At 46.0% G+C, this 27,309-nt stretch overlaps 2 protein-coding genes across 5 annotated transcripts; one reads left to right on the top strand and one right to left on the bottom strand.

The window, feature by feature from the left end:
* Positions 1-273: 273 nt before the first annotated feature.
* Atpsckmt (ATP synthase C subunit lysine N-methyltransferase) lies at positions 274-15,695 on the bottom strand. 3 transcript variants are annotated; one of them, NM_001356313.1, is made up of 6 exons: positions 15,662-15,695; positions 14,237-14,362; positions 11,623-11,900; positions 9,578-9,715; positions 8,195-8,245; positions 276-940 (listed from the first exon to the last, which is right to left on the bottom strand). In NM_001356313.1, the coding sequence occupies exons 3-6, from the start codon at positions 11,677-11,679 to the stop codon at positions 677-679; spliced, it is 510 nt and encodes a 169-aa protein (NP_001343242.1). In that variant the 5' UTR covers positions 11,680-11,900; positions 14,237-14,362; positions 15,662-15,695; the 3' UTR covers positions 276-676. The 3 variants fall into 3 exon arrangements, with proteins under 3 accessions (XP_030104583.1, NP_001343242.1, NP_080822.1); XM_030248723.1 differs by lacking the exon at positions 15,662-15,695 and having other exon boundaries at positions 274-940; positions 14,237-15,358; NM_026546.3 differs by lacking the exon at positions 14,237-14,362.
* Positions 15,696-15,964: 269 nt separating this feature from the next.
* On the top strand, positions 15,965-27,011 carry Cct5 (chaperonin containing Tcp1, subunit 5 (epsilon)). 2 transcript variants are annotated; one of them, NM_007637.3, is made up of 11 exons: positions 15,965-16,210; positions 19,751-19,811; positions 20,236-20,400; positions 21,968-22,166; positions 23,285-23,477; positions 23,565-23,714; positions 24,177-24,296; positions 24,759-24,944; positions 25,028-25,165; positions 25,346-25,526; positions 26,756-27,011. In NM_007637.3, the coding sequence occupies exons 1-11, from the start codon at positions 16,106-16,108 to the stop codon at positions 26,881-26,883; spliced, it is 1,626 nt and encodes a 541-aa protein (NP_031663.1). In that variant the 5' UTR covers positions 15,965-16,105; the 3' UTR covers positions 26,884-27,011. The 2 variants fall into 2 exon arrangements, with proteins under 2 accessions (NP_031663.1, NP_001334964.1); NM_001348035.1 differs by lacking the exon at positions 15,965-16,210 and adding an exon at positions 16,272-16,509.
* Positions 27,012-27,309: the final 298 nt, after the last annotated feature.

Genomic DNA, 27,309 nt, shown 5'->3' with positions numbered 1-27,309 from the left:
ACTCACTGTTAAACCTTCTCTCTTCTCCCTGAGCCAAGGATGTTCCCGAAAAGCCTCATCAGATCTGAGATATTACCACTTAGATTGTAGTGCCACAATGACACTAAAATACACAGCGCTGTCACTTAGAGCCATGTGCAGTTGATCACAACTTCTCCAAAGTTAAGGCATGTGCGTGTTACACAGCTCATCTGCACACAGTTGTGCGTGTACGTACTCAATGCAGTAGAGTAAGCCACCAGCCGCAGGGTAAAACACTCCTTGTCACGGTTATAAAGCTAAATGGCACTCTCTTTAGAAATTTAATTTAGCTACACACTACAGAAATTCAGTCATGGACAAAACCACAGGAAACTGCAGGTGTTTGCCTAAGTGCCCTGCCCTCTTCACCCGAGCCATTAAACCATGCTGCTGAGATGATACCTTCTGACCCACAGACAGACGGTCCCTTACTTATATCTTCATGCACCCTATCCAGGATGTCCCACTAGGAGCACCTTTTACTGGGCAGGTAGAAGTGGAAGGATCAGAAGTTCCGGGTCATCGTGCTCAGTAAGTGCAAGGCCACCCCAGGCCGTGTGAAACTGCCCTTCAAAAAGCAGCAGAGCTTAAACTTAAATGCTTCTCTGAGTTCTGTTCATTTTCTCAAGAACGGAAGATTAGCAGCGGTGACTTGTCACTCAACGTCAAGGAGCTTGCTCCGTGTCTCAGATGAGGAGGCCTGCAGGCCTGCTGTCTCCGAGAGGTTCTTCTGGCCGACCCACTCCTGATTCGGCCGTCCTCCCCGTCCTCTCTGAGCACTCATGTCATAGGCCCACACGGTGTCGATGCCCTCTCCAGTGGTGTGGTCTGGAGTCCAGCGTGGGAACGGGAACCGACAGGCAATGACTCGAGCTCCGTCCTCCAGCTCCAGCTCAAGCTTCTTCTCCAGCTGTGGCATCTGTGGAGAGGGACGGCCGTTAGGACCCTCAACACTGACAGAGACTTCCAAATGCCTTGCTGCACTCCAAAGGCCCTGAACATACGACACAACACAACACCGCAGGCGCAGGCGCAGGCACAGGCACTTATCAAGCAATCCATTAACACGTGAAGACACATTACCGGCAGTTACAGGGACATTTTCTAGCACCCATCATAAAATAACCTATCTCAGCAGATACATGTCATAAATCCTTGCTTTTCTGACAAAAACCATGATATGTCAATTAAAATACTATTTTAAATGACTTACCTACTTAAGCACTCCAACATAGCATGTGTTGGGTGTTTAAAACATATTTTCCTACACTTTTAACATCTCTAAAGTGGGATATACCATATAACTGGCATTATCTCAAAATTACTATAGCTGGGTTTTTTTCCTCAACAATTAACAGTATACTGTAGCATCAACATTTTTTTTTGTTTTGTTTTGTTTTTCGAGACAGGGTTTCTCTGTATAGCCCTGGCTGTCCTGGAACTCACTTTGTAGACCAAGCTGGCCTCAAACTCAGAAATCTGCCTGCCTCTGCCTCCCAAGTGCTGGGATTAAAGGCGTGAGCCACTACCACCCAGCTTTTAGAGTCTGTGAAATATTATTTAATCAGACCATGAAAAAAAATTGGTAGACCACATTCTACCCATTAGAAATAACTTTATAATATGTTTATAACATACTGATGATGCATGTCCACCCTTGGAGGTAGTCAGTTCTACAAAGTGCAACCAGGACCTCACTCGTGCTCGGCAAACCCTCTCCCACTAAGCTACCTCTACATCCATAAGGGTGAATTTCTGAATATAGGTTATATCAATTTTCTATTAATTTTATCACCCAACCTACAAATAAAGTGCTTTTAATATTTGCTGAAAGTATTGACATTTTAATGACATCAACAAATTAGCAAGTATTTAAAATTATCTGTATTTGTAAAAAATGTACTAACACCTTCATCTTCTAAAATTGTTTGTTTCACTTTCTACTTTCAACTAATTTTGAGATGGTGTAAAATTGTAGACAAGCTGCAGATCCTGAGAAAAGACCCATGTGCCGTCCACCCAGGGCAGAGTTCTACCGCTCACTGCCTTACTGCCCACCATGGCACTCTGGCTCCCTGAACTCTGCTTCTTTACACAACAATCCTGTTCCTCCACAGTCCCTGTGAGGGCCACCCCAGGAAGCAGGCCACGTGACCCTCAGTAACCCCAGAACAATCCAGTGATGTCCGGCACCACCCAAGAAGTGAGTAAGGCTCTTGCTTAACCATATGGGTTGTTTGGTCTCCTAATTTTATTTGTTGTTGTTTGGTTTTGTATGTTTTGTCTTGTGGTACATGCCAGTCCAGGGAGGGCTCTACCTCTCAGCTACATGCCCACTTCAGTCCCTTCTGACCTGGAACAGTTCCTATCTTTCTTTGTCTTCCATGACAATGGCCAAAATGACCTTCACCTCAGGATCCCCTGATATTTATTCCTGATGGCTCAGTGCATGGCGTGTGGGTCTCTGGCAATGGCCTTGCTGCAAGCCTGTGAACCGACCCAGGAGGCCCTTCTGCCCTGATGGTTCATCAGGCCCTCGATCAGCGTGAATCTTGTACCTCTGTAACGTACTTGCTGCCTTCCCTTTACCCTCAGTGACCCGCTGTAGACCACTGGAAGCACCTTTACTCACAGGTCACCTCTGCCCTAGAAGTAGCATCCACTGAGGATCCTGACTGAATTCAATTTTTACCATAAAGACTCAAGCGACAACAGGTTAGTCCTCCATCTGCCTCTGGATGGACAGTTAGGATTCTGTGGCAAGGAAGAGCTTTCCCTTCTTGTGTCCCTCTGTCTCCTGCCTGCAATATCTATCTGTGGCAAATAAGAATGCCCATGTCCTAATGGCTCACTCAGTGACTCATAGCTCACTGCTGGCCTTGTCTATCCTAATGTTCGACCTGTCCAAATCTGCCCACGGGGCATCCCTTGCATCTGGCTTCTCAGCCTTTGGAAACACTCCCATTCAATAGTTTAAGTACTTCCTTATGTCTTGGCTCAAACACTGGCTCCAAGCTTTTTTACCTTCCTTTCTGCAACCCTAAATCAGCAATTCTCAAGGATTCCTGGTTCCCTGTAATGAAAAATGATACTTAGAAATGAAGATCTAAGCAAAAACTACTCCCTCTAAAAGTAACTACAGCAAGACAGAGAGACCGACAGGGCTCTCATGAAGGTCTTATTCTTGACTAACATCTTATAAAAATGGCTTGGAAGAACCTCCGTAATATGAACAGAATAAGCCAAAATTCTAATGCATCATTAGACTTGATAACAAGAGGCTAAATCTCATTAAGGAGAGAAGATTTCTATTCTTCTGGTGGCCGGCAAAGATTTAAAAAAAGAAATTATTCCTTGAGGGAAAAATTAAATACACAAAACATGAGACAACATGCATTTTTCAAAATACCAGGTTTCTTATGGTAATTTTGTTCATAAAAAGATAATTGTAAACGTATTCACATTACTATTCTTTTCTCTTTTCTAGTTCCTCTTATTTCAGAGTGACTGTCACATGCTAAGTCAAGATAAACCTAAAATGAAAGAAGCTATTTCAATCATAAGAAGTTAACTGACTAAATTACACATAAATATGCATCAAATCTGTCCTGATATCACACACAAAGAGAAGCATTGATGTGTTATGCCTACCTAATAGAATTCAAAATTATTCATACAATTATGGGTTTCAAAGTGACACAAACTCATCATATTCCAATCATTCTTCAGCTAAAGGCATAAGGCAGGCCCATGGCTGACAATGTGACATGTGACCTGACGGCCTCCTTCCTCTTCCACTTGGCTCCAAGACTGAGGGCGTCTTTACCAAGACGATACCCTGAAGCCTTGGCGGGTTATGCCTCACTTCCAAGACAAAGCTCAGCAGGCCTTATGCAGCTCCCCCCTGAAGTCTGCCTGCCCCTTGGGCTTGCCCACGGTTGTACACCTGAGCTTTAGGCTCTTCCTTACCCAACACTTCCAGAGTGACTTCAGGAGCCCATACTGAGCTGCTACAGAGGGCTTCTCCTGTACCTCTCTCCCCCAGCTCAGCTTCTGGTGGCTCAAACATCCAGGAAGCAGAAGACAAGAAGTAACTGGCCTTGACTCTTCTGTCTCTCACCAATGTTGGATTCGCCCACGACTGCTTTTGAGTTTCTCTTTGCAGAGAAGCTGGAATTTGACATCTCACCAGCTAACACACTCGAGACTGAGCCTCAGTCTGTCACCTGGACACCCAAAAGAGCACTTAAGGTGTCTCCCAGTTTCTAATGTCTTGGGTCTGACCTCCATAAAGATGGGATGGTCTTTTTCTATCCTAGCCAGTCCCTACGCCCTCTGCTTACCCTCAACAGCTCCTGCCCATAGAAGGACCAGCATCTTCCATGTACCAGTTCCGTTCCCTGGCTCATCTCCATCATCCCCATGAGCTGTACTTACTGACTGCTCTCCACCAACCAACCAGCACAGCATTCAGCACTGGAGAACTGCAGGTCCTCAGCCCAGATGACAACTCATAGACAGTGTCCTTCCAGGGATACTCACCTTGCCCTACCCTTCCCTGCTTCCAATAATCCCTCAGCATGTTATTCTCCTCTAGTATATGGTGTATTCTACATGGGTGTCTCATTTACTATATAATCTTTTCACTAGTGTAAAAGTCCTGTCAGAACACGTCCTCATGTGGTTTGCCACATGTAACTTGTCCTTGTGACTGCATACAGCGTGAACTCAGAGGAACTTTGCTCATGTGATCCTTCTTAACCCTTAGAGTATAAACTGTCTGGGACTCTGGATAAAGGGGACCACTGCGTGAGACTTTATTTAGTTCACCTCATTTGTTGGCTCCATTCTCCCAGGTCCCACTGCCTCTAAAGCCGTGTCAAGGTCCCTCAGGGTATTTGTGTTTGTTACTCACTGATGTATAAGTGATAAGGGAACCCTGTCTCCTACACAGCAGCCACCCTCACTGCATGAGCAAAGTCTTCAGGCACAGAAGAGCCTAGTGTACAATATTCACTGAAGGACAGGATCAAGGTACCACACAGTAGAAAGTGGGGAGCATTAAGACCACTATGGGGCTGGAGAGACGGCTCAATGGTTAGGAGCACTGACTGCTCTTCCAGAGGTCCTGAGTTCAACTTCCAGCAACCACGTGGTGGCTCACAGCCATCTGTAATGGGATCTAATGACCTCTTCTGGTGTGTCTGGAGACAGCTATGGTGTACTCATATAAATAAATAAAACAAAAGACTTTTTTTTTTTTTTTACAAAAAGACCACTATGAACAGTTTCTCAGAGGAAGGGGCAGGCGTTCACTAACTAGGCTGAGTGCAGAGTGGACCTGAGGGCAATGAGAATGGAGAGAGGCATAGCCAAGTCCAAGGACTGACAAGATGAATGCCTGTGCAGAGAACTAACAGGAAAATGGCTAAGACAAGATCACAAGTGGGCAGGGGCCACTCCATGCCAGTCTGAGTCACTCAGCAGATTTGAACTTTTTCCCTAAGATAGCAAGTAAGTGACAGAGGGTTTTTGTTTGGTGTTTTGGTTTTGCGGGGTATTTGAGAAACTTGTGTAATCCATGCTGACCTCAAACACACTACGTAGCCAAGGATTACCTTGAACTTCTTTCTAACCCTGTGTCTCTACCTCCCACGTGTTGGGATTACAGGCATGTGCCAGCACATCTGTTTTCTGTAGTACTGGGGACCAGACCCAGGGCTTCATGAACGCTAGGCACATACTCCACCACCTGAACTACATCTCCAGCCTCACAGAGGGTTTTAAACAAAGGCCCAACCAACTTGTTCTGCATTTTGAAAAGAACCTCTTGGTTCATAAGCTTATGCTTCATAGTGTTTAGCGGGTCCAAATGTCACTCACCATCCAATCTGATGTATGCTACACACTGAAGTGTTAGCACTGGTTCCCACTTATAAACTCACTGTGCCACTAGGAATAACCCAGCTGGCATCAAAGGCAGGGCTGCGGGCTTACCATGCCAGCTGTCCGCCTCTACAGGAGTACTGACCAGTGTTCCAGAGAATGGGATGTGGTTAACAGCACCCTTACACACACAGTAAGCACTTTCCCAGGGTCTCACAACTATGAGAGGGCAAAGCTGATCTCCAACTTCCCAGCCAGCATTCTCTCCTGCCCCTCACTACTTCCACTTGAGTAAAGTTTGATGTGGGCTGAAAGTGGGGGTTCTGCACATGAAACTCAGCCTTCCACTCAACAAAAGCCCAATGAGCTTTCTGTGCCCCTCCTCAGCCCATGCCATGGAGCACACAGCCGGCCAAATCGCTTTCAAAGCAACAGGACCCCTCTGTGAATCCCCACTGCCCCTCTCTCTCCCGCTCAGGGAACACTCTCAGGGAACACTGGAATGCTGAAATTACTTGGCTGAGAGTTGTCTGTATGCCGGAGAAGAAGCAATGATTGCAAATGTATTTTTCAAAATAACAAGACTCCCGCTGCTCCTGAGGAAACAGCCCTGACATATGTGCAAACCAGTCCTGACTCAGGCAGCAGAGCAACCGCCACCCAGTATCACAAAGGCCACTGCTGCCCCCAGCTGGGACAAGGCAGCAAGGCTTTGGAGCCTATATGTCAGCTTAGCACCTCTCCAGTACAGAACACCCAGGAAATCTACTTTCTACTTCCCTACATCCAATATGCTAAGCATTACATCTTAGAAGGAAAAGGCTGAGCATTGTAAGTAGTAATCACCATCACAAATCCCTATCAAGTCTATGATCCCAAAGTACGTTTATCTGTGGGCTGTGGGAGTTGAGACAGGCCTCACTCTGCAACCCAGGCTGGCCTCAAACTCACAATAACCCTCCTCCCTGGTGCTGGGATTGCAGGTGTGAGCCCAGGCTGACCCAAGCAAGTTTTTTGTTTGTTTGTTTGGTTTTTGGTTTTTCATGACAGGGTTTCTCTGTGTAGCCCTGGCTGTCCTGGAACTCACTTTGTAAACCAGACTGGCCTCGAACTCAGAAATCTGCCTGCCTCTGCCTTCCAAGTGCTGGGATTAAAGGTGTGTGCCACCACCGCCCGCCCGGCTCAAGCAAGTTCTTAAATGACCAGGGACCAAGACCTCACACCTGCCTTCACTTTTACAACAGTTACTCTTAGGTACTGTAACAGACACATAAATACAGCCACTTTTGTAATAGTGCCATTTCTGGTTTGTACAAAGCCAAGACTGCACCATTCATTCCACTCAAAGTTCCAAGGAGGAGATGCATCTCTCAAGCAGTTCAACGCTATTTATAAAGGCCCGAGCATAGCTGGGCCTTGGGGCACACACCCATAGTCTCCACACCTGGGAGGCAGGAGAACTGCTGCAAGTGGAAGCCAGCCAGCCTACACAGAGACACTCTAGCTCAAAAAGCATCAACAAAGGTCTAAGGCATAGATAGCAAAATAAAACAACAAAAACTAAATTTCCTTTTTTTAATTAAAAACCATATCAGCTATATAGCGCCATTTCATCAAACATCTAATTCTGCCAAGATTATTATGGCTACAATTACAACTCTGAGAAGTAAAAGAGGGTTGCTATCTTTGGTATCTAAGCCAGGAGTGACCTAAGCATCCTACCCTGAACGTCTCTGCAAGGGCGAGTGAGCGAGTTAGGCCCATTTTCAGTACAATAGTGTGGTACTTTTACTTTGAACATAGCTAATCAAAGTTCAATACTCAGTTCTTTAGCAAATCTGCGAATTGGAGGAAATTGAAACCAGTCAATGCTCATCCACCCTGAAAATTATCTTCCAGCAAAATTGGAGGAATGATCAATTCAAAGGGAGCATCCCATTAACTTCCCCAAGTGATGGCGGCGGGGTGCGAGTGAGCAGCCGTGAAAATCACCGACCACACTCACTGCTGGAACCGCATAAGGCAGTTTCCAAACTGTGACTTAAGGCTTTGGGAGATCATTGAGATTTCTTTTTTCTCTGAAACTAAATTTTAAAATGTGGCTGAGTCCTTAAGATTAAACTTTGAAGGTCTGTAAGTATCCCATTAAACCAATGACCTGAAATCCAATGTTCCCTCAAAGTCACTGGGAAGCCACCACTGCCTATGTGCGAGAAGAGGTGATGTGTTGCATGCAGCTGGTCGTGCCAGCAAGAAGCAGGTCACAAGGAAAGGGGTGCAGACTCACCATCTGGGGCACACCAAAAATGACAACATTGGAGTACTGTGCAAAGGTGACCTGAACGAGATGGAAACAAAGGCAGGTTAATTCTAAGCCATGCACCGTGTTTCACAGGAGCCCACGCTGGAGGAGGGCAGGTTTTCAGTCCCCCAAAGAACAGCCACAAGAGGCACAACAAAAAGAAAACACTGCCACATGTACTTTGGCATACACCAGTGAATGCATCAGCTTTCCAGATGCATCCTGGGACACATCTCATCCTCACGGGGACTCCTTCAGGGCAGGACTCTGCCCTGCTTCTGGTCCAACACCCAAAGCCACCTGCCTCACCCTGTGGCGTCTTCCTCTTCCCTAACAGTTCATTCAAAGTACAATAAAATGGTTTTTACAGCAGCTGAAAAATGGGTTAAAAGTGCTTTGCCAGCCAAAACTCTTATTGCCCAATAAAAGTCCTATTTACTCTATGGAGACCACTCAGTTATATAGAGCCTGAAAACAATACAAACAAAGTCCAAGTGTGCTATCATAGCTGCCGAGGACGGTGGTACAAGTGGCAAATTCTTATTTAAGAAAAAGCACTTTGTGAAGCTTTCCTAACACAATAGACAGTCTGTGGCTTTATTCAAGAGTACAGATACAAGATACTAAAGTGTAGCTCTCCACAACTGAGGAGCTCTGGAGGAGCTGAGGGTCAGAAAAGACTCGGATTTTTAAAAGAGGCCGACCATGGTGGTGTGACCATGCTCCAGTGAATATACAGGCAACACAGACTGGACTGGTGGGGTTTTTCTTTCTTTTTTTGGGGGGTGGGGTCGGGTGGGGGGTGGGAGGGTGGGGGGGTGGGAGGATGATGGGGGCAGGGGAGGGGTAAGTTACAAAAGGAGAGGGCAGAGCTGGGAGGACTGAGAGGTGAGTGTGGTGGGGTGCGTGATGTGAAATTCCCAAATAATAAAAATATTGTGGAAAAGAGAAGATACAAATATATTTGGAAACTCCTCCCACTTATGAGGACAAGAAGCTACCATAGACTCTTCACTCTATCTTCCAGCTTTGTCTCTTAACATGCAACACACACAGAGAAACCAAATATTTATCACGAATAACCTATGATTTCCAAATGAACTATTTCATTATTTCATAAGAAAAATGAAACTGCTTGAATTTGGTCATAAATTCATAGCATTCATATGACTTTTATCAAAACTTGAAGCTTCTGCACTGAAGGAAGCCATCAGTAAATCCATCAGTTTAAAATGTGGATACATCTTGTTACGACACAATATTCATTTGGACTGTGTTTTCTCTTGACTCGCTTTGTCAGTCATCCTAATTATAAATGAATAGGGTCTATTAGCTTTTGTAGCTCCATCCTCCAGAGTTGTTACATACCTTCCAGAGATCTGAAATATAAAACTTGGCAGAGCCATGCACGCCTGCCCTCCAGGCACGATATCTGGAGTACCAAACCAGCCATGGATTCAATTCATACCCCACCGCTGGGAAGCCTTCCTTTGCAGCTGCAATCACCTGACAGAGGCAAGGGGTTAGCAACAGAAAGAAGTCATCTTGTATGAGAGTTCCCTATTTATGGTTTATAACCCTAAACCATCCTATTAAAACATACTTCTTGAGGTCTACTGGGAAAGAGGAAGGGATCAGGGAGAGGAGAAATATGGTAGATTTAATGATTTAATGAGAATGGCTCCCATAGGCCATAGTTGAATACTTGGTCCCCAGTTAGTGAAACTGTTTGGAACGGATTAATAAGAGTGGCCTTATTCGAGGAGGTGTATCACTGGGGGCACGCTTTGAGGTTTCAAAAGCCCAAGCCATTCCCAGTTAGCTCCCTCCCTGCCTTTTGCACGTCAATGAGATGGGAGCTCTCAGCTATTGTTCCAGTACACTGCCTGCTGCCATGCTACCCACCATGATGGCCCTATGTAACTGTATCCCCCCCACCCCCACAAACTCTTCTTCTGTAAGGTGCCTTGGTCATGGTGTCTTATCACAGCATTGGAACAGTAACTAAGACAGGAGCTAAGAGAAGTGGGTGGAGTGACAGGACCAAAGTGCGTGATGTACATGGGCAAAGTCTCACAATGAAACTCATTATTTCATGTAAGTAATACAGGCTTTAAAATGGCTACTGCCCCCTTTGATGAAGACAACATGTTTAAAATGGTATATCTGAAGTTCTACCATTCATGGACAGGACAACAGCCAACCCAAAGTTTTCTCCATTTTCTCAAAGATTTCACCTTGAGTATCAGAAGAGAGACACTCAGGGTTGTGTTGGACAAATGTATTCCTGATTCTGGCTCAGCTAACCCTAGTGACAACAAACTGTAGCTGAAAATCTGCACATTTCTGCACCAGTGGCTGGCAGAGCAGGGAGGAAAATGAAAGTCAACAACAGATAATAAGCAATAAAAATAACCTCCCCACGACCACAGCCTCATGAGCTCCCAGCATCTGTGGCTGCCTGCACGAGACAAAGCCAGTCAGCCTTCTAGCATGGAAGAAGAAGGTGTTCCCAAGCCAGTGTCCACAGGACTAGTGAAAGTAATGCAATCTGCCTGGTCTGTACACTCATGCTGCCAGAACACAAGCTCCGCCCATTGTCTGCACTCCTGCTGTCAGGACGTGGCCGCCTGCCTCACCGAGAACCACTCACCTGCCAGGCATGACCTTTTCTTTACTCAGAGATTCAGGCTGGGATCCCAGCATGTTGAAGCCACTAAAATTCTGAATTTCCTTTTAGACAGGTCCTCATGTGACCCAAATTCTGTATATAGGAGAGGCTAGCCTTGAAGTCATAATCCTCCTGCCTCCACCTCCTGACTACTGGGACACAGCTACATGCAGTTATCCCCATTTTGAATTCCTATCTTTAGTCAATCAGGACTTCACTTTTCTTACTTAACTCTCTACCAATTCCCAGGAATCATTCCTTACCCACGTGCCAATACAGAGAAACATAAAGCAAGCATCTAGGCTGCAAAAGAATAAAGATATTAAACTCCACGATTCAGCATGTTTCTTGTGATCATGCCACCTTTACTGGACCAAAAATCCTAATAGACTACTTTATAATTAGCAATTAACTGCTCCTTTCTATCTGGCATGTTTAGAGTTCTTTTCCTCCAGGGGAGGAAAAATCAATCACAGAAAAATGGACTCTGAACACATGCTGGTGGGACAACAGTTTAGCCAAACGCAAAATAAGACACACACTTTTCCAACTGCCACAATTGGCAAATCTTTGCAGAAGCCTCATGAAAAAAATAAAGCAGAAAGTTTAACAGCTAACTGGGAATGGCTTGGGCTTTTGAAACCTCAAAGCGTGCCCCCAGTGATACACCTCCTCGAATAAGGCCACTCTTATTAAGGTTTAAGGTTAAAGTTTAACCTTAAAATGTTTTAGGATAACTCACAATCCGCCCATCGCCACTGCCGATGTCCACCAGGGGTCCTCTTCTGTGTCGCAGCATCCTGACAACATTTTCAACCTGCTTCGAAGTTGCAGGCACGAATGGCAAACAAACTTTCCGGAGGGCCGGGGTGATGAATGGTGTGGCCACAGCATACACTGTCAGCAGTGCACCACCAACGACCCCAGTAATCAAGAATCCCCAACTGGTCCTCTTTGAACTGTCGGATTCCAGACTCGTAGGAAGAACAGGGCCCGCCTGTCTTTCTTCCTCAGGCGTTCCTAGATTTGAGCCATCATTGGGGGAAAGCAGAAACACTTGGAGCACACACTAGAAAGCCAAGGCTGCATCTTCTCAGCAGCCCTTCTCACACTGACTCGTGCTGCGTGTGTGTGTGTGTGTGTGTGTGTGTGTGTGTGTGTGTGTGTGTGAGAGAGAGAGAGAGAGAGTGTGTGTGTGTGTGTATGAGAGAGAGAGTGTGTGTGTGTGTGTGTCTGTGTGTCTGTGTGTGTGTGTGTGTTCGAGTGTGTGTATGAGTGTTAGTGTGTGTGTACGTGTGTGTGCGTGCACGCACGTGTGTGTGCATGTGTGAGCGAGTGTTCAAGTGTGTGAGTGTTCAAGTGTGTGTATGAGAGTGTGGAGGGTGTGTGAGAGTGTGTGTGTGTGTGTGTGTGTGTGTGTGTGAGAGAGAGAGAGAGTGTGTGTATGTGTGTGTGTGTTCCAGTGTGTGTATGAGTGTTAGTGTGTGTACGTGTGTGAGAGAGTGTGTGAGTGTGTGAGAGTATTCAAGTGTGTGTATGAGAGTGTGGAGGGTGTGTGAGAGTGTGTGTGTGTGTGTGTGTGTGTGAGAGAGAGAGAGAGAGAGTGTATGTGTGTGTGTATGTGTTCGAGTGTGTGTATGAGTGTTAGTGTGTGTACATGTGTGTGCATGCACGCACGTGTGTGTGTGTGTGAGAGAGTGTGTGAGTGTGTGAGAGTATTCAAGTGTGTGTATGAGAGTGTGGAGGGTGTGTGAGAGTGTGTGTGTGTGTGTGTGAGAGAGAGAGAGAGAGAGAGAGAGAGAGAGTGTATGTGTGTGTGTATGTGTTCGAGTGTGTGTATGAGTGTTAGTGTGTGTACATGTGTGTGCATGCACGCACGTGTGTGTGTGTGAGAGAGTGTGTGAGTGTGTGAGAGTGTTCAAGTGTATGTATGAGAGTGTGGAGGGTGTGTGAGAGTGTGTTTTGTGTGTGTGTGTGTGTCCCCACAGAGGCCAGAACAGGGTATCAGATTCTCTGGAGTTGGAGTCTCAGGTGACTGTGGCTGCCTGACATTGTTAATGGGAACCAACCTTGAGTCCTCTGTAAGAGCAGCAAGTATTCTTAACCCCTGAGCAACCTCTCCAGCCCCACTAATCCCTTCTAAAGGACAAGTTCACTGAATGCTGTATAAAATTCTACAATGACTTCTAAATCCCACTGGCAAAATTAAAGTGATTTGGGAAAGTTCTTCAATACTAAAGAAAGATTAAAATCTTTCCAATGTACTGACTTAGTGTGTCTAGGACTCTCGTAATTAATGTGTTATCTTAGTATCCATTATTGCAAGTTTTAATCATAAAACTCCACATTTTAATAGTCTGATCAAAGAAAGCGTCAGCTTGGAAACCCAGTGTTTTTAGGCTTTACTAGGACAGAATTAATACAAATACAATTTGTCCATTTAATGTGTACAGTTCAACGGGTTTTAGTATAAGTGTGTGTGAGCCTCATCAGTCAATTATAGAAGATTTTTACTGCCCAAGAACTCCTCTATCCTTCAGCTGTCTTCTCCCCATCCACCCTCTGCCACCCACCCTAAGTACCACTACGTTTAGTCTCTACTTCCTCAACTTCGGACTTACACTAATTGTCTTCAAAGGTGACTTATATCAACTAGCTTGCAAAGGCCAGGGAGAGCTCAGTGGGCAGAGTGCTTGCTGTTCAGATTCCCAGCACCCATGGAAAAGACAGGCGCAACCACAGCACTGGAAGGTGATGACAAATCCCAGAAGCTGGCTGTCAAGCCAGCCTCGCAAAAACAGGCAAGGTCGGTGAGTGACCATCCCAAAAAAATTAAGTGGACTACAACAGAAATACCTACATCAAACTGTGGCCTACATGAGTACACATATGGAACTCCTGCACACACACAGGACCATGCAAATATACACATAAATATGCACACACATACAGTATGTGGTCTCTCACCATCTTACTACACTTAAAATGATATCCTCTGGATTCATCCATGTTGCTCCTAACCAGTACCTTACAGATGAACCTAAGTATTATTATTTAAATAAGAATTTTTTCTGGGGGGCTGGCGAGATGGCTCAGCCGGTAAGAGCACTGACTGCTCTTCCAAAGATCCCGAGTTCAAATTCCAGCAACCACATGGTGGCTCACAACCACCAGTAATCAGATCTGACACCCTCTTCTGGTGCATCCAAAGTCAGCTACAGTGTACTTATGTATAATAATAAATAAATCCCTTTTTTAAAAAAAGAAAGAATTCTTTCTGTCATAGACAGATCATACTGTATCAATTTGGGCTACGACAGTTAAACACAAATCAGATGGCCCAAGGTCTGCCTCACCTGTAGACACATGCACAAAGCCAGAAGGTAGACAATAATGACGCCCCGGTCTCCAGGGTCTCCCAGCTGGCCTTTGAGTTGTAGAAACCAACTGAGGCAAAGACGTGTCAGCCTATGTATGAGCATCTGAAGGAATACAGGGGAAAGGAAACTAGGAATCTGAACTGAGGGCAAAAGCATCGAACCACTGGGCCCGTGCAAGCAAGAAGAGTGGGAGCGGAGCAGCCGCCTGACTGGAAGGCGGTCTGTGACCCACGTGGGAATCTGCTCGCTCCTGCACCACGTGGGACCGAGACCTAGCACAAGCGGTCAGGCTTGGCAACAAGCGCCTTTACTTGCCGTGCCATCCTTGAAGTCTTTCTTGAACCTAGCTTGATGTCCACCAACAGTGGAATGGATACAGTGTGGTGTACATACACACAGAGCTTTATTCAACTGTAAACTAATGACTCAGAACCATCATGTTTTCGCTCAGATGCAGAATCTTGTTGTATACAAGTGTGTGTGCTGTGTTGAGAGGGAAGACCAGGAGGAGAGAGGATAATGAGGACAGCTTATAGGTCAATGGCAAGGTACAATTACATATATATATATGAATGAAAATGTCACAATGAAACCTTGTTTGTGTTAACTTTAAAAACCTTGTCCTGACATAATGTCAATCTGTGTCATGTAACAGCACAGACCTGAAAGCTAGCCTACTGTCATACAGGTTATATGCACTCTAATTTTGAGTACCTAATAAAAACAGACAATACGGCAGGGACAGTTTCTGTTCTGTGGGGTACGAGTGGAGAGACTGGAAACTCGTCACAAATAAATCCGAGCTTATAAAATGAATCGTGATTTCTGGCAGACGTACCGTGCAGTTACCCTTACGGGGTATCTTTCTAACAGCAAAACGCTGAGAACAAGAGACTCTGAGCACCAGCCGGTGCTACTTTGTCTCCACCTACAGTACACGCGCGGGGAAGGCCCAGGATCTGTGTAACCTGGGAAGTTAAGGACAAATACTATGTGCTGACGACCAGGCACGTCCAGCAACCTTGTGAAGTAGGCATTATCATTATTATTATTATTATTGTTTTTGTTGCTATTATTTTGTCATTATTGTTGTTGTTATTGCTGTTATTATTGTTATTATTATTATTATTATTATTATCTTTGCAGACAAGAAAACAAAGCTACAGGCTCAATAGCTTCCAAGCAGCAGCTCGTCCACCGCAGGGTGGATTCCAGCCGACCTAGGATCGGGCTGAGCAGTGAGTCTTGTGCACGGAGGTGCGGACAGCAGCCCCCAGCAAGCACTGTGGTAGCCACGACCGGCGCGGGACGGAGAGCACCGCAGCCACGCGCGCCCGATCCCCACAAGCGCCCGCGCCACAGACAACTATATCGCCCGCCGCCAGGCCGGTCAAACCTCACCTACTCGCTCCATCGCGCGTTCCGGGGAGACCGGAAGTGGAATCTACCAACGTCTTAGAGCCCGGGCGGCAATCAAAGAAAAGAAAAATATCTTAAGGAAATAAGCTCCCCGCTGCAACTCTGGATTCAAAAACTTTGAAAACTTAAATCCTTGAATCAGTGACTACATTATGTCTAGTATTAGCATTTGTGTGCTAGACGTCGCCTTCTAAGTTTCGAACACCCCCCCCCTCGGTTCGTGGAAAACGGACGTTCCCAACAGCGGCCGATTCCAGAAGCTACTCTGCGGCGTAAAAAAAGTCACTGTTGAAAAGTAAGTCGCGGGGTCTGCACTGCGCATGCGCGGGATTCTGCGTCCTCTCGCGAGAGGGAGGTGCGGTGTGTCTCTCTTCCCGAGTGGTCCCCGCTGGTTACTGGAGGAGCGCTCGTTCTAGTTCGTCCACCATGGCGTCCGTGGGGACCCTCGCCTTCGATGAGTATGGGCGCCCCTTTCTCATTATCAAGGACCAAGATCGCAAGTCCCGTCTCATGGGGCTTGAGGCCCTCAAGGTAACGGCCCGGAACGCGAAGCCGCGGGATGAAGGGAGTGGGCCGGAGCGCTTGTGCGCCTGCGCTGGCGAGAGAGCAGCTCGGCCATGTGCTGGCCCGAAAGCTCGAGAATCTCCGGTGCCGGGGAGCCCCTTTGGGCTCTAGGGTCACATCCCCGCTCTGGCTGCGGGAGAGGGCGTAGAGGCCTTCGTCCCACGGTGGGGTAGGGAGAGCGATCCGCCGCTTCAGAGCTGGGTGGGGTCGCATCCCCAGCTCACCGGGCGGGCGAGCAGGCCTGCGCCGGTGCATCTGTAACATCTGTAAGTCGCTTGTCCCTTAGAAGCGGGGCTGTCCCGAAAGGGAGAAAACTAGTGAGAAACGTGCACAGGACAGACCGAATGGCTGCTTGTAGGAAAGGGACCGTAAAGTCCCTTGGGCCAGAAAACGCATGGTGGTGACTTTTGGAGTGGAAGGAGAGAGTTTCAGTGGAGCACAGTTGGCCGCAATTGAGGATAGTTTCCTAAAGGGAAACAAAGAAGTTACCCTGAGGGAAGGCAGAGCCGAAGTGTTGAGTCGGAAGGCATGTCTCACAGAAGGAGAGGAATAAGAAAGGCTACCCAAGAGCCGGTGCTAGGCCCCCAGAGGAGAAAGGAGTGACAGTCACTGGTGTTGCCACAAAAAGCTCAGAGGAAGGAGGGAGCCCCATTTTAGGTTGTATTGTGCCAGTCGTGCCTCCAGGTTTGAGGTGCCCTGGTTGACCTGGTGTTAGGGAAATCCCTCGGTGAGTTCTCTATCAAACCGAATTTCTGACAGGTGTTTTGGAGTGGCTGCAGAAGTGGACATAGCAACTGAGGCCTGGTAGATGCTTGGTTCTCTTTGCCTTCAGCTTGTGCGCGTTGTGTGTTGACTTGTGTACTGGCTAGTTTTGTGTCGACTTGTGTACTGGCTGGTTTTCTGTCAACTTGACACAGGATGGAATTATCACAGAGAAAGGAGCTTCAGTTGGGGAAGTACCTCCACGAAATCCAGCTGTGGGGCATTTTCTCAATTAGTGATCAAGGGGGAAAGACCCCTTGTGGGTGGTGCCATCTCTGGGCTGGTAGTCTTGATTCTATAAGAGAGCAGGCTGAGCAAGCCAGGGGAAGCAAGCCAATAAGTAACATCCCTCCATGGCCTCTGCATCAGCTCCTGCTTCCTGACTTGCTTGAGTTCCAGTCCTGACTTCCTTTGGTGATTAACAGCAATGTGGAAAGTGTATTCTGAATAAATTCTTTCCTCCCCAATTTGTGTCTTTGTCATGATGTTTTGTGCAGGTATAGAAACCCTGACTAAGACAACTTCAACCCCCTTTTTTTTTCCTGTTTCTGGGGACGTGCCAATAACAAAATTCCAACAGACAGAAAATTGACCAGTATAACTCATGTTAACAGTCCTGTTGTGCCAGCCGTTTGTGTTAACCAGATGGACTATTGCATGTGGTCCTCACTCAGGATGGGTCCTGCTTACAGAATTAGATTCTTTAGGGACAGAGTCATAGAGAAATTGCCGAGTAGAGAAGGGTCATGACTTATTCCACTTCCACCTGAGTCAAAGCTAGGTCCAGAGCCGTGAGGTTCCCCTTGGCGTTAGACCAGAGCATCTGTGGTTGGAGGCCTGTCTTGTGTATAGTGTTGGGCTGGTTCTTTGGCCTCTGCTAGTACATACCAGTTTAGCCAACCAAAAATAAGTCCTGGTGTCCAGTATCTTTGGGCACCCCAAGAGACATTTCCCTGTGATGTCTCTTGAGAAACTATGTTACCAATACATACTTTCAGGTTACATTTTAAGAGCACCAGAGTTTGCAAAGACCAAATGTACTTGCTTTGTCACCTGTCTTGGTGACAAGAGAAGTTAATGAACGTGTACTTGCACAGCTCTGAAAATGCCCAGTATTTCTGTGCTTGCAGAAGTTTATCTATCTGCATCTTGGGGTTCAGAAGATGAGTTGGAGAAACCATCAGAGAACATGGTGACCCAGGGAAAGCCTGGAGTGCTCTGAAGAAAAGGCTGTTGATTTGGTATTAAGACCCTAGAGTGGCTTTGAACCTTTAGAATCATTAGAGTCACTAGAAAATGAGGAAATTAGCATAGCGACCAAGAAATGGAGAGCATGTGGTTTTGGAATTCTTCAGGATGGTTTTGACCTGAGTTAGATGGTGATGGCAGAAGAGCATGCGTTGAAGGAAATGAGCCAGGCATGTATAGGAGCAGGGAGGGTCCTGTCAGGCCTGGACCGACCTTTACTGTCTTAGTAGTAAGTCTGTGGGAAGGTTCACAGGAATATCATGAAAGCTAATGAGCCTGAGCAGTGTGCTGTGGAGCTGGGAGTTACATTCCCAAAGTGGGGCTGAGGTTGCAGGCCTACTGGGATAGTAAGTAGCATGAGTCTTGTTAAGTGTCACGTGCTCTGGATCAGCCCCTCTGAATATCGAGGTTCTTCTGTTTCAGGGCCCCAATCTCATAGAGCTTCTGGGAGTGAGGGAGCCAAAATGACAAAAAAGCTAAAGACAGTGGTAAAAGTGTTGAGACCATATGCTTGCCATGGGAGGATCACATGACCATAATGCTGATGGGTGGTCACACTTTCCTCCTATGATTTTTATATGACACGAGGTCTAGGTGGAAATAAAAATAGGTAAACATATCAAACCTTTACTGAGAATAAATCATAAAGAACATTACTTCCAAACAACATTTGTCATATATAAACCTTTGCTATATACTAAACATGAAGTCATGTTTGCATAATAATGAGATGTGTGTGTGTTCTTTTTTGTTTGGAAGGGGTTTCTTAGATTTCGTGTGCGTGTGTGCATTGTGGTGCCGTTGGAGGCCAAAAGAGGGCATTAGATCCTCTGGAACTGGAGTATAGGCCAATTTTGAAAGCTTCGTGTGGGTGCTGGAAACTGAACCTGTATCTTCCAGAACCACAAATGTTCTTGACCATTGACCGGTCTCCTGTGCATACTAGGCAATCACTCTATCAGTGAGCTGTAGTTCCAGCCCTTACTCTGGTAGCTTCACAGCTAGTTTTGGTCTGTCATTGTTACTAGGATTTCTGACAAGAACACTTTTAAAAAGAGAGCAGTCTCCGGGTTCCATGCCTGATAGGGTTACTGTTACTAGATTCTTAACCATCTTTCAAAACTTTCCTTTTGAAAATAATGTTTGCTAAGAACGTCAACAAGGGTGACTTCCATGTGGGTTGATGTGGTACGATATTTCTCTACAGTAAACCTTGGTAAACTGAAGGTGTTAAGTGTTTATGGTTGGATTTTGTGTTTTCAGAGTTCAAAATGGTGGCAGCATACCTCCTTCCTGTAAGAGACGAAATTCACTTGACACTGAAGCTTGTAGTTGTGAATGTTACTGCTCTAGTCAGCCCTCTCTGTTGATGTAGACATTTCTAGATTTTAGGAGTTACATCCTAAATCTTTTTTTTTCCCCTGCAAATACAAACGTAAGTGCATTTGACTGTTGGGATGACATGTAACTGGGTCTTTGCTTTTCTGTTCCATTTAGTCTCACATCATGGCTGCCAAAGCTGTAGCAAACACAATGCGGACGTCACTGGGACCAAACGGTGAGAGAACCATTGATAGTTTTAATAAAAGTTTGAAGATACCGTGCCTCTTTAGAAATGCAGTGGATGGTATGGCCAAGATGTTGAGTGTCAGGCTCTTCTGATACCGTGTGCTCACAATTTTGATTAGAGGCTTTTCCTCACTTCATTAGTACGTTCCAGAGTGAGCCTGTACATCTGGAACTAGTACTGTTTTTAATGGCACTCTGTGTGTGATGGTTGATCACATTTCTCTGGTTGAGACGCTTAGATTGTTTCCCATGTGGAGTTGGGTTAGCTGGTGGGTATTTATTTCATGTGTACTGGATTATTTGTTGCTAGTGAGTTTTGTGGTAGGAACTAGTGAGATGGTCCGACCCCCTATAGTTCCCAGTACTGGTACACTTTATTTTGCTCAACTTCCTTCTGCACTCTTGTCTTTTAGGGCTGGACAAGATGATGGTTGATAAGGATGGCGATGTGACTATAACAAACGATGGTGCCACCATTCTAAGCATGATGGATGTCGATCATCAGATTGCCAAGCTGATGGTTGAACTGTCCAAATCCCAGGATGATGAAATTGGAGATGGGACCACAGGAGTGGTTGGTAAGAAACAAAACAGCCTTTCTAACTTATTTGTTGTTTAAAACTGTCAGAGGAGCTCTAATGTTTCTGCCTTGCATCATGAAGGCAGTGGGGGACTGACTGAAGTTGGGGAACACATTATAGCACAAGTGGGCCAGACTTTAAAAAGTAAGTGTTGAGGGGAATAACAGGAGCCTGGGAGGATTGCCAGGAAGATGGAACAGCCAGTTGTCGTGTGTGCTTTTGATCTGTTTGGTTTTTAAGCTGCAAATGTTGAGTTAACTAACTGAACTAATTCTCCACAAAAATAAGCATGATTTTTAATTGCTTTACAAATCAAAGGAAATGAAAATATATTAACATATGCAGGGTTACATTTGCTGCAGCTAATTTAAAATTATTTATTCAACACTCTTGGCAGTAATTTCCCAAGCACTGTCGTAGGGTATACTTGGAGCACAGCAGTTTTAAATTAGCAGAACTAGCCGGGCGTGGTGGCGCACACCTTTAATCCCAGCGCTCGGGAGGCAGAGGCAGGCGGATTTCTGAGTTCGAGGCCAGCCTGGTCTACAGAGTGAGGTCCAGGACAGCCAGGGCTACACAGAGAAACCCTGTCTCGAAAAAAAAAAAAAATAGCAGAACTAAATTCAGTTTTGTCACTAAGAGGGAAAGGGTGAGGGTTGGTAGTGGGAACACAGACTCATTAGCCTCCCAAAAGCCAGGCTTCCTTCACTTAGCAGAAGTCCCTGGCCACAGAAACCCAATTTGCTCTTTTCCATTCAAAATGTTGTTCTTGCATTATGGCCTATGTAGTGACAGTTTTGGAATTTTGGTTACGTTGGAGAAAGTGGTTTCATTTTAATCACTGAATGTGAAGATATATGGGGTTGCTTTGTCCTGTCCGCAGCAGCTGACTATGATTTGCCTCCAGCTCTATCAGAGCCATGGTTTTGCTAGATTCAGATAGTTTCTGCAATTGTGTGATGTTTGAAATGCTGGTAACTTTTCAAAGAATATATAAATACTAGAGCCCTGATTTGGAGGGAGGTGTGGGGGGAGGGGGAGTAGTGAGTGGTCATTTAGGGAGATTGTTTGCAATTTGTTAGTAGCATTAATCAAAGAAGAAACAAAAGGAAAGAAATTTGTTTCCAGGATCTTTGTTTCTTTCTCTCCTGTCTAATAATAAGGGATGGGAAGGGGTGGTAAAGGGTGGGGAAAGGAATCTACAAAGTAGCAAAGGCCAGCTGCAGGCCTACATCTTCCTGTTTTTACACTTATTGTGGGGAGGGTCAGACAGAGATCAGAATACAACTTTTGGGAGGAAGTTTTCCTACTGTGAATTCCAGGGCAGTTGGTGTTGACAGTGAGTGCCTTAAACCTCTTAAGTTCTTATTATCTAAATCATCTTTAAAGGGCAGCCTGTTGGACCTTGACTGTGGTCAAAACTGAGAAGGTGGGGGTCTCCTCCTTTCAATAATAGCCCTGGATTACATCCAGCCCTATTTTAGAATGTTGTGATTTCGGGGTAGCATGTGAGGCTATACTAAAATGTGTGTCTTAGATTGATGGTCTGCTCTGCTGCTTGCAGTCTTGGCTGGGGCCTTGTTGGAAGAAGCTGAACAGCTGCTGGACCGAGGCATCCACCCAATCAGAATTGCTGATGGCTACGAGCAGGCTGCCCGAATTGCAATACAACACCTGGACAAGATCAGCGATAAAGTGCTTGTCGACATAAACAACCCTGAACCTCTGATTCAGACTGCAAAAACCACGCTGGGCTCCAAAGTGTGCGTGTCCTATCAGTAGTGTACTGTGGCCTGTAAGCCTTCCCTTCAGAGGGCTGTGCACCTGTCCTAAAATGCAGCAGTGTGGTTTGTTCAAGTTTCTGTTCTGCTTGTTTCCCTGTGTTCTGATTGGGAGGGCATTTTGCCATTTAGGTTATTGGATCACCTAAGATTTTCCTAACCCGCTCTTCCCGTCACCTCAGCACTAGGGAATCATTTTGGGGAAGCTTTTTTTACTCAGTACACAAGTGTACTGATCTAAAGATTTAATGTAATTAGAAGAATGGTCTTAAAATTGATGTCAACATTTCCTAATGTCTACTTTTACCCCTAAAGATCAGCAACCTCAGTCAAAAACTGCTCCTCTCTCTACAGTAGCAAAACCTTGCAGTCTGCTGCTGTATTAAAGCCCAGGGGAAGCAGTTACACGTGTGCTACATTTAACCCTGCTGTGTAGGGTTATGCTGTTCCTGTGGCATTTCATACGTGTTTACTTGTATGCTGCTCCTGTTTGTCCCCCTCCTGCTTGATACCACATTCACATATGAGCAAAATCGGAATCGTCGTCATTTCCTTTTGGCCATTTCCGTTCTCCCTTGTTACTCTGCTTACATTTACTCTGTACTTGTATATACAGCTTGTGAAAGTCTGCTCTTTCGCATCATGTGGATTGGGAATCAAATTCACGGCACTGGGTTTTGCAGCTAGCACTTGTACCACTATGCCAACTTGGCAGCTTTATGACCTCTTGTTAAATAGTGTGAGTGGTGCTTAGATATGTGAGCTGTTAGAGAGGGTTGAATATGCTACCTGGTAAGTCTGAGCTGTGGAGCACCTGAGGACTGCTCACTCCGTGTAACTGAAGAGCCTGCTACCACTAAGGGCTTCATGCATTCTTTTAAGGGAAAATCAATATACACTTGGGTTTCAAGACTTGTAAGTTCAAATCAGAGAGGGTTTGCACGGCTCAGATTTACTGCTTTGCCTAGACCACTATTGACCCCGGTCCATTTTGAACTCAGAAAGTAGCCCTGGTCTTCCTAGAAGTACTGTTGAGGTGTATGGTGTGGCTAGGATGCTGCAGTCATATGAGGGATGTAAAAGTTGTGTGTTTTCATCAGGATTAACAGCTGTCACCGACAGATGGCTGAGATCGCCGTGAATGCCGTCCTCACGGTGGCAGATATGGAGCGGAGAGATGTTGACTTTGAGCTCATTAAAGTGGAAGGCAAAGTAGGTGGGCGGCTGGAAGACACCAAGCTCATAAAGGGTGTGATCGTTGACAAGGACTTCAGCCACCCACAGATGCCGAAAGTGAGTGCCCGAGTGAGGCGTGCTCTTAGGCTCGCATACCGCTTCTAACTCAAACCCATGCCTAAGGTGATCTTCCTCTCCCCATAGAAAGTGGTAGATGCTAAGATTGCGATTCTCACGTGTCCATTTGAGCCACCTAAACCTAAGACAAAGCACAAGCTGGATGTCATGTCTGTGGAGGACTACAAAGCCCTGCAGAAGTACGAAAAGGAGAAGTTTGAAGAGATGATTAAGCAGGTGAGACCTGGACTGCTTCCTGAACTGACTCCACCGGTTCCTAGAGGACCAGCACTAAGGGATTAGCATCTGGGGCTTCATTGCTTAGCTACAAGTAGCATGCAGTACAACCTGTGTTGGGTATCAGTCAAAAACAGCCACTGTCGGAAAACTAAATGGTGTATGAACAAAGAAGTTGATTTTGTCCTGGGCTACCATGACGGTTTAGCTGTGCCTTTCATTACTTTATCCTGGCCTTGAGTGGAGCAAACGAGAGCTGTGAAATAACAGGAGTTAGTTAGAACATGGTTTGGAAAGCAAGGTGGTTCCCCTTGGCACATCTTAGAGTCGGAAGGAGCTTTCCTGTAACTTTCACTGCACTGACATCACACAAACAGCTCCACCTCTCCCTCTTTTTCAGATCATGTAACAAGGACAAATACCTACTTGCTATTGCTAAAATTGTGGCACTTCTCTTCACAGATTAAAGAAACTGGTGCTAACCTAGCTATTTGCCAGTGGGGCTTTGACGATGAAGCCAATCACTTACTTCTTCAGAACGGCCTACCTGCAGTCCGCTGGGTAGGGGGACCTGAGATTGAGGTAGGAGGCCAGCACTTTCGATGATCTTTCAATGCATGTATTCAGTATCACTTGAGCAGCACTTACCTGTAACAACCACAGCACACCAAAAAGCAACAGCTTAAGGAAAGAAACTGTAGAAGAACGTTGTAGAATCATCTTTTTTTGAATAACAGTGCTTTGTATTTCTGGTATTTGCATAGTCAACTCTCTGGGCTTCCCTGTTGGCTTTCAGAGGCAAGATAGCCTTGTCCGGTGTCCTTCTGGGGTCGCATACAGGGCCGCCCACACAGTAAGAGGCCGGGTTGTAAGTTGACTGTAATAGAGCTGGGTAGCACCTGCCCCCACCTAGGGTCCCACCTCCTCAGAGCCTGTCTGATGAACCACGTGGTCCTAGGTTAAGTGTAGTTCATTTATGGTTCCATTTTGGAAGTTCACTGGCATTGACTACATCTGCCTGTCCTCTCTGATGCATCCTGACAGCTGATCGCCATTGCAACAGGAGGACGGATTGTCCCACGGTTCTCAGAGCTCACCTCTGAGAAGCTGGGCTTTGCTGGTGTGGTGCAGGAGATCTCCTTTGGCACTACAAAAGACAAAATGCTGGTTATCGAGAAGTGTAAGAACTCTAGAGCTGTGACCATTTTCATCAGAGGAGGAAACAAGATGGTAAGAATTCTGTCCTTGGGCTGGAGAGATGGTTCAGTTCCTCTGGACCAGCATGAGGAACTGAGACATGGCCTCCTCCCCAGATCATAGAAGAAGCAAAACGATCTCTCCATGATGCCCTGTGTGTCATCCGGAACCTCATCCGTGACAACCGTGTTGTGTATGGAGGAGGGGCAGCCGAAATATCCTGCGCCCTGGCAGTCAGCCAAGAGGCAGACAAGGTAACAGAGTGGCAGTGAGAACTGCTGTCTAGGTCTCGTGTGTTTATGTCCTCTCAGCTTCATTCTGTAGATGAAAGGAAGTTTATTAAGCTTGCCCTGAGTGACTTTTCAATGCATGCTTATGAACAGCTGTTGGGTTGGCTATTGCCCAGTGCACTTACTGTCCCTGTGTCTTTCCAGTGCCCAACTTTGGAACAGTATGCCATGAGAGCTTTTGCAGATGCCTTGGAGGTCATCCCCATGGCCCTTTCAGAAAATAGTGGCATGAATCCCATTCAGACCATGACTGAAGTTCGAGCCAGACAGGTGAAGGAGTCTAACCCTGCCCTGGGGATTGACTGTTTGCACAAGGGCAGTAACGGTGAGTTGCTTGTTGGGGCTGTAGGAGCGGAGCGAGTTCTATCCACTTGGAAGATGAGTGGTACATGCTGCAAGACTGTCCTTAGTGAGGTCTTCAGTGCACTGGGACAGTGCTGTTCTGGGTCTTAGTGTCTGAGTTGATTGCTGTGGGACTTAGTCTTAGCAACACAACTCAGTTTAACCACAGTCCGGGTGCCTGTTGTTGCCATACAGAGTGGTTTCTGTTCACAGCTTGCCACCTAGCTGTTGCCCCATGGCTGCAGAGTGTTTGGAAAACTTTAACTCTAGCCGCTTGGCAGCCCTACTCTTGGAAGGTGGCAGACGTTGAACTGTCTACTGATTTCACTCCTGTTCCTCTGGGTGCTTTGGGTGTCATGTCACTGTCTAGCCTCCTTGTAGTCATGAGCTCTACCATGTTCCCACTAGCACGTGTCCTCAGTACTTAGAAAATCTAGCCGAAAATGACATAGGGCATTGTGGCCAGTTTACTGCTACAGCTCTAGGGGGTTTAGTTTAGGGTTTTATTTGCTAAGATTTATTTTATGTGAATAAGTGTTTTGTCTGCATGCATTTAAGTGTATATATACTATGTGTTTGTCTTGTGTCCTTGGAAGCCAGAATAGTGCATTGGATCCAGGGAGTTAACTAGATGGATGTAAGCTGTCATGTAGGTGCTAGGAACTCATGCTCTCTCGACCAGTGGGTCATCTCCAGCCTCTCTTTTATAGATGAATTATATGTTTACTTCATTGTTTGGCACTTTGGTATATGATGTATTGTGAGTACTCTTTCCCTCACATCCTATTCCCTCCCTATAAGTTCATCTCCCACACTTCTGTCTTTTGTTCTGTTTGATGAACTGCTAGGTGTAGCCAGGACTGTCTCTATGACCATAGGTTGGAGCCTGGTTGCTTCAACCATATGCACAGCTGAAGACAGATGACACCAAATCCACCAGGGGCGACTAGTTTAACAGGGAGAGGTGGGGCCCCATAAGCCACTCTGCCAATGACTGACTAATGGCACAGACTTAAACCATTTCTGTTTTTGAAATGAAATTCCACTATATTTCCCAGGCTGGCCCCTCAGCTCCACCTTGGCCTCCCCAGTAGCTGAGTGCACAGACTTGCCTGCTGCAGTGGCTTTGTTGTGACAACACAGGTTGAAGCTACCTGTTGATAACTACATTTGTGTGTGCTCCTGGACTGAGTGCTGTGTTTTGTTTTTCAGATATGCAGTATCAGCATGTCATAGAAACCTTGATTGGCAAAAAGCAGCAGATCTCTCTTGCCACCCAGATGGTTAGGATGATTCTGAAGATTGATGACATCCGTAAGCCTGGAGAATCTGAAGAATAAACTGTACCATTTACCACTGTGACTAAATAAAGGGTGTGTCTGTTGTGCTGCGTCTGCAGTTACTGCTGGTCCTCTCACAGCTGTAGATGCTGGAATAAAAGCAGCTGTCTGGTAACTGCTTCCACTTATTCAGAGCTTGATAGAGGATTTGATCTCACAGTTCTGCACTCCTGGGATATCTTTCAGCATCCTTCATCCGCAGAACTGTAATGAAGTAGAACACAACACTACAGATACTTTTTTAGCAGCTCAGGTGTCTCGGTGTCTGGTTTTACTTCACAGTTGACAGTACACCAGTACACCAGCACCTGCTTGGCTGATGGAACCAGTGCTAGAGACTGAATCCTCTTGTTCCTCCCAAGTTTCGGACAATGGCCAGTTAGCTCAGGTGCCAGTCAGAACTGGCTTGGACAGTTCTGTGCTTTG

Source organism: Mus musculus, chromosome 15 (genome assembly GCF_000001635.26).
Source record: "Mus musculus strain C57BL/6J chromosome 15, GRCm38.p6 C57BL/6J".
Lineage (NCBI taxonomy): Eukaryota > Metazoa > Chordata > Mammalia > Rodentia > Muridae > Mus > Mus musculus.
The sequence above is the reverse complement of the archived record's forward strand: the minus strand, read 5'-3'. Positions and strand labels throughout refer to the sequence as shown.